General features: G+C 41.5%; 1 protein-coding gene across 1 annotated transcript in view; it reads right to left on the bottom strand.

Annotated features, from left to right (window-relative positions):
- Positions 1 to 7,396, bottom strand: part of LOC145416635 (uncharacterized) — a 20,764-nt gene extending 13,368 nt beyond the window's left edge. Inside the window, exons 1-2 of the mRNA XM_080285569.1 lie at positions 7,376 to 7,396; positions 4,727 to 4,818 (exon numbers count right to left, since the gene is read on the bottom strand). Of these exons, the coding sequence (XP_080141695.1) occupies positions 4,727 to 4,818; positions 7,376 to 7,396 (113 nt within the window). The remainder of the gene's footprint in view (positions 1 to 4,726; positions 4,819 to 7,375) is intronic.
- Between the last annotated feature and the right edge of the window lie 104 nt (positions 7,397 to 7,500).

Below are 7,500 nucleotides of genomic sequence, written 5' to 3'. Positions count from 1 at the left end.
GCAGAAGGGAGGAAAAGAAATGCATGGAAGAATGGTGAACAATAAAACAAGATAAATATGAAAAAAATGAGAAGTTATGATCTTGTTAAATACCATAAAACTTTGAACTACGGGGCACTCTGGGGTCACAAACGGTACAACTGCGTCTTTAGTTCCAACACACGGTCTTAAAACTGCATTCAAACTTAATGAGATGTTGCAATGGGATAAGTGTGGCTCAAACGTGCAAGACAGTCTGGCATCTCGTTCTATGAGCCCCAGTTGCTCAAGGACATCATTAATATTTTTTTAACACAATTATACACATTTAACTAGTTGTATATCTGGCTCTCCCCATCTTGAATTTTGCGGTGAATAAAGAAATTAATAATTGAATATGGTCTAGTCACGAAGAACTATTATGGAGAGACTTTGGTGCCATACTAATGTCTTCTTGAAATATTAAGCAAAGTGAAATAATCTGCAAAATGACGGAAATATCCTCAGGTTAACGTGAACGAACGAAAGTACGAATGGACGTTGGAATTACAACCGTTCACTACGGTAACGTCTTTTTCATTTTGGTTTTAACTGTGAAACATCCTTAACAAAAAGAGTTTTTAAGGCAAACTGTAACTCCCTGCAGTTTTGAAGCCTCCCTGAAACTGAAAAAGGAATTCCTGGTGGTATTAAGAATACTGTTAAATATAACTGACGACATCGGACGTAACGAAAGAACTATCTCTTGTGAATTATGCTTTTCTTATATGGATATACTCAGCATAAATAACATACGACAAAAATACTGCCAGAATATGAGAGAAGTGGTACTTAGCCTTCCACCCTGAACAGAATACGACTCAAGGAATCCATATTGTGTACTACACCCAACCGCCACATCACATTCAGTTCCCTGTTTATATTTGTAAGAAAGGAGCAGAGAGAAGTACACGAGACTTGATCCGATGATTACATGGTCTGTCAGGGAATTAAAAGAAAAAGAAAAGAAAACAAAGTCGGTTGCTCTGTCCACTGAAAGCATAAATAACTGTCAGTATCTCTATATACCTAGGCTGCTTCCCCCAAAGAAAGGCAGGTAGCCGAGACAGGAAGACACACTCCCAATTTACTCATCCACACACACACACACACACACACACACACACACACACACACACACATTTATTCGTATCTTAGCCCCTAGGGGAGAAGGGACAGATCCTCACTACACTACACCGCATGAGGGTCAACTGCTCAGTGCAATCAGCGACATTCGCAGCAAGGCCCGACAGCAGAGCTGGTTTGCCCCTGCCACATCATAATGGACCCATCCCCTTACCTGCACCTGACCTGATTAGCTGATCAGACCAAATGCAGGGGAATATTTCTATTAGAAACCTCGGTGCTGACCCGTGAAACGAGCCCAGGATCTTTTGGTCTGTGGACGTGTATGTTACCGAGTATACCACCGTCACTGCCAACGAACTGAGGAATTGGAAGTGTTTGTATGCATGAATGTATGTATGCATATAATGCATTCATACACACACACACACACACACACACACACACACACACACATATATATATATATATATATATATATATATATATATATATATGCAAAAACTTCACTTCACCGTGAAGATACGTATGCAAAATAACACAGGGGAAATAAAAGGAGCGACAGTGACTAATTTCGCAAATATCATCTTCAGACATAGTGAGACAGAAACGTAAAGGGTAGAGGTCTTTTATGCACACCTGCAGTAGGGAGTGGCACACCAAACAAAGGATGACCTGAATTTTAACCTGTGGCTTAACTTATGGTCACCTGCTGCAGGGAGTGGCACACAACAAAAGGTGACCTGAATCTAAAAATGGGCGATGCACAGAACAATAGGTACCTTTCTTTTTTCTTCATTACGGATGCACCTGACAAAAGGGGGGGGGGGAGGAGGAGGGGAGGAAGAGGGAGGGCGATGGAGGGGGAAAGGGGAGAAGGGGGAAGGGGAGAGGGAGGAGGGAGGAGGAGGAGGAGGAGGAGAGGGACAAATACTGCGGCATAACTTAAAACCTAGAGGATTAATGCTAGTTGTGTCCCACACAGGTGTGGGAAAGAGGAATAGGGCGAGAAAGGCTGTGCATGATGGTAATGTGGCGGCAGATGAGAGGTGGGGTAGGCGGTTGACTAAGATTTTTCAATAGAATAAGAAAATGTTTTGGAAGGAGGTGAAAAGTGTGCAATAGGGAGAGTCTGGGAAGGAAGAGCAAGTAAAAGCAGAGGATGGAAGGATGTTAACTGAGATGGATGCAGTAAGGAAGAGATGGGCAGAGTATTTTACAAGATTGTTGAATGTAGAGTAGGAAAGGGAGGCTGAGATTGTGGCAGATGGAAGGGTGCAAGGAATAAATGTGTTTGGGGAGTTCAATGATTCTTAGATCATGAGGGAGGAAGTGCAGGAGGCAGTAAACGTGATGAAAGCAGGGAAAGCTACAGGTATGGATGGGTTTGTTGTGGAATGCCTGAAAGGCAAAGGAGCGACTATTGCTGAATAGTTAGATTGGTGAATGTGTATTTTGTGAGATGTATGGTGCCAGTTGACTGGGCAGGTACTTGTATGGTTCCGCTGTATAAAGGTAAGGGTGATAGGTATGAATGTACTAGGTTTAGGGTATAAGTCTGTTGAGTGTTGTAGGTAAGGTGTATGGTAGTGTTAAGAGAGTTAGAGAGAGTGCAGAGGGAGTGATTGGTGATGAGTAGTGTGGCTTTAGGAGAGGGAGGGGATGCGTGGATCAGGTGTTTGCTGTGAGACAAGTGTGTGAAAGTATTTGGCAATAGGAAAGGATGTGTTTTGGGCGTTCATGGATTTAGAGAAAGCGTATGATACAATTGATCGGGAGGCTTTGTGATCTGTGTCGAGATTGTATGGACTTGACTGAAGGTTTTTAAAAAAAGTATAAAGTTTTTATGTAAACAGTAGAGCGTGTGTAAGAGTGGGAAATACTGTAAGCGATTGGTTTCCTGTGAGAGTGGGGTTCCGGCAAGGATGTGTGATGTCGCCGTGGTTGTTTAATATTTATATGGATGGTGTTGTAAGGGAGGTGAGTGCGAATGTGTTAGGTGGAGGTCTGAATCTGGTGAATGCTTATGGTAGAGAGTGGAATCTGAATCAGCTGCTGTTTGCAAATGATACTGCACTGGTGGCTGATTCGGAGAAGTAAATGAGACAGTTGGCAGGGGAGTTCGGAAGGGTGTGTGAAAGAGGGAAATTGAGAAAATATGAGAAAAAGAGTAAAGTGATGAAGTATACAAGGTTGATAGATGGTAGGAGGATGAATGTACTGTAGTTTTGAATGGTGAGATGCTTGAGGAGGTAGAGTGTTTTAAGTATTTAGGGGCACATATTGCTGTGGATGAAAGAACAGATGTAGAACGGAAGTTTAGAATGAATGAAGTGGGAAAGGTCCTGAGAGGAATGAAAAAAGTGCTTAGATGCCGTTTGCTTAGAATGGTTGTAAAGAGAAGCCTGTATGAGGGTGTAATTACCGATTGCCTTATATGGGGCTGAAACATGGAATATGAGTGTAGCAGAGAGGAAAATTTTGAATGTAATGGAGATGAGGTGTCTGAGGAGTATGTGTGGAGTGACGCGTATGGATCGAGTGAGAAATGATGAGCGAAGGAGAACTGGAGTTATGTGGGAGATGGCTGATCGGGTTGAACAGAGAGTGATGCGATGGTCTGGGCATGTGGAGAGAATGGATGAAGAGCGAGTGGTAAAAAAGATAACTGGGTTTGATGTGAGAGTTGTAAGGCGGAGAGGAAGATCACGAATAGGATGGATAGACAGTGTGAAGGGAGTGTTAGATGCGAGAGGGACGTCTAGAGCTAGGAAGAGTGACTGTGCGTGATAGGAATGATTGGAAATTGTGAATGAATACATGGTGACACGGCCCTGAGGGGATATTCTTCCACATTAGGTCTGCTTAGCTGATCAGGTCAGGTGCTGGAAAGAGGAAGGGTCCATTTTAATGTGGCAGGGGTAAACCAGCTCTGCTTTTGGGCCTTGCAGCGAATGTCGCTGATTGCACTGCGCAGTTGACCCACGTGGAGTGTGGTGTGATGAGGATCTGTCCCTTCTCCCTTTAGGGGTGATACGAATAAACCTGTGTGTGTGGATGAGTAAATTGGGAGCGAGTCGTCCTGTCTCTGCTACCCCTCGTTCTTTGGGGGAAGCAGACTAGCTATATAGATTGATATCTATCTATCTATCTATCTATCTATCTATCTATCTATATATATATATATATATATATATATATATATATATATATATATATATATATTGTACTTATGATGGGGTAGTAATGGTGAGCTACGGTACATAAGGTTGTGACGGGGTGGTGGTGGTGCACTAGGGTACACTTGGTTGTGACGGGGTGGTGGTGGTGCATTAGGGTGCACTTGGTTGTGACGGGGTTGTGGTGATGCACTAGGGTACATATGGTTCAAAAATGAAAAACCATGAGTTTAATTCCCAGGTCGACTACATTATCTCTTTACCACACTCGCCTCACATGAAGAGAAGAAATAAATTCTGGTTTTGTAAATCGACGTTTGTGTGTCGTACTTTAAGGAAAATTTTGCAACTTAGCTGTTTTCTTTGTTATTTTGGTGCACGACTGATAAAGAATTTACAACACTCATCCTGGAAAAAAAAAGAAGAACGAGGCCAATAAATACCTGGCGTGTAAGAGCGATGCACACCTTACCGTTGTTTCCGTCACTCTGATCACTGCCTTGCTCACCCCATCTTCTATATATATACCTGTCCGCTGCACCTCAGGAAATCCCCTGGTCTTATAATGTACGTATTTTCTTTTTATATATTAGAAAGCACATAAATTCACTTTCAACATGCACGATTTAAAGCAAAACTACTGTGCAGGGAATAGCAATTAAGAACAAAACGCAGATTCACTTGAACTCATGATTAATATTAAAAATTTACCCATACCGAATATAATCATATTTCGCTACCTTGAGTAAATTTTTTACTGTAAGCTGTCATCCGCAATGAGGGGGTTTATATACTGATTGCAAGAAAATTATCATGTAGAGTGGCATATACCGGTATATTTTTCTTCATAGCGATTGTTTCTAATTTCATTACGAGGGATCATATTAATAGTTTACTCTAAATCTTCTCGTGTGAGGTTGTCATATTCTCTGGAGGAAGCAAGCACAAAAAAAGAAAGTCGTCATCATTCTGAAGAGATTATAGAGACCGCATTTCCAAAACAATCACATGTGTTGTAACCTAACTCGACATTTATATTTTGGCAGTAGAACTGAGCGATGCTTGAGGGACACAAATAATTTAGTGAGGCCTGTTTAACCGAGTTACCTCAGAAATGCCTGTTGAGAGAAATGCAGGGATAGATCAGTGTGGGATAAAAGAGAAACAACATGAATCAGAGAGAGAGAGAGAGAGATCCAAAGTACAGTACTGTAATATTACTCTTAGCACAGGTAGTCGGTGTTGGTGACCATCATCCACTCAGATGGTACAGTACTGTCTATTTCTTCTTTCACCTTTATCATTCTACCCCTGTGTCTTCTCTCCCTTCTTTGTATTTCTCCGTTTCATTCGTATCACTTTTTGTTAGTATGAGATACGAGCCCGTAGTTTTACCATCAGGTTTTCAGGTTGATTTCAAAGATTCCGTATTACTACTGGATGCTTTACTGTGAGCTTAGATGTTACACTCACGGAGTGTTGTTGATCTCTCTCATACAATCTTTCTTGGCGCAGGTATAGCCTAGTTTCCTTTCTGTGTGTTGCTCAATGTCACGACTACGCTGCTACACATAGAAATGTTTCTTCATCAGAATTTGCAAGAGGTCTGCTAGAGAGACATCCAATGACCTTGTTGAAAGGCAGAATCGTAAAGTGCTGAGTGCTTGAGGTACTTAGGTTCTCAAGGAACCTGTTGGGATTAGTGGATACCTCAAGTTGCTGCCTCAGTCAATAGTTCCATCAAAAAATCCATTGGCGAACCTCCATTCTTTGTCTTACATGGATTCGATAAAAACTTGCCCTATTCAATGCTAGTATCGAAAACTTGTGCACTCTATAATTTGGTTGATTATGTGAAAGTGAAAATGAAAGAGTCCAAGAAAATACACCAGTATGAAAAGGGTAATTTACCTTATCTAAAGAGGATGAGGAGCTGGAGAAATTTCCGCACGGGACACTGCGTAGAAGGCACCAGGAACGGCAACCAATTTAATCTGGTAACAGTGTTGGGGGTAAAGGAGGGGTGGGAGGTACAGGGTAGGTGAGGAACTGGGGGGTAGTGGGGGGGGTAGCTCTATGGTGGGAGGGGTGGGACGTGAGGGTTTGGGGGGTAGTGGGAGTAGGTGTGTGTTGGGAGGGATGGAGGTGGGGGTAGCGGAGTTTGGGGAGAGGCTTAGTAGCCATTTAATGTCGTAACATAATTTGCTTTGATGTAAAATGAATATGTTTTTATGATAGGGGAACACGAAGTAGCAACAGGCTGTGAAGTGATGGTTCATGACATGATGAAAAATGGCCAGTTCAATGTTCATGCAAGGCTGATACAAACACACAGACCACCAACACGCATACTTATATAATGACTTGCTCCCCATCGGTAACCATACCATCCCTATTGTAACACATAGATTAATATCAGATGTTTACCTCAGATACGTCTCAGAAAAGTTGCTCATACATTCTTAATTGTAACGTAGATATGCAGTGCATGGAAAAATATATATATATAATATTCAATTTCTTCGTTGTTTTAGTCAGCCATTAGTGTTTTTAACCCCCAAAGGCAATAAAGTATGTCAGATATTAAGACAAATGCATCTTTGTTAGCTGTCATTGTGAATTTGATATATTTTCTAAATCGTACGCACATGCTGGCTGCTTGTCACAAACTAATTTAAACATAAACTAGAAAAAAGACCTTTTCAGGTCAATCAATAGCGTCTGCGTGTGTGTGTGTTGTGTGTATAATACTGGGTCTCTCGCTGTCTCTCTCATTTAATCTCACAGAGACTCATAAATTGGCTTAGGATAATCATGCATTTGCATATTTGCATATGCAAATGCATATTCTAGCTATTTATGAGCGTAAGTGCATATTCCCACTTCTATTATTTACACGGCATATTCTTTGAAATTTCCTGGGTATTATAATAACTTCTTCAGCCTGTAATAATATTTAAAGTCATAATATCCATCAGATCATACTGAATTATACGAGTATACTGCTTTATTGTGGGTGGTTGGGAAGGCCGTGACTTGGTCAGTAGACAGCAGCTGAATGAGATGGATTCGTGTATCACCACTTGACTCACCAGAGTCTGAGGCGCATGCATGGCCAGTGACTAATATCTATATCTATATATCTATCTGTCTGTCTGTCTATCTATCCATCTATCTGTCTACTGTATCTATATAAAATCGTTGACTTAGTCCCTGG

Source organism: Coenobita brevimanus, chromosome 107, assembly GCF_032717465.1.
Source record: "Coenobita brevimanus isolate Jiangsu-jjx chromosome 107, ASM3271746v2, whole genome shotgun sequence".
NCBI classification, from domain to species: Eukaryota; Metazoa; Arthropoda; class Malacostraca; order Decapoda; family Coenobitidae; genus Coenobita; species Coenobita brevimanus.
The sequence above is the reverse complement of the archived record's forward strand: the minus strand, read 5'-3'. Positions and strand labels throughout refer to the sequence as shown.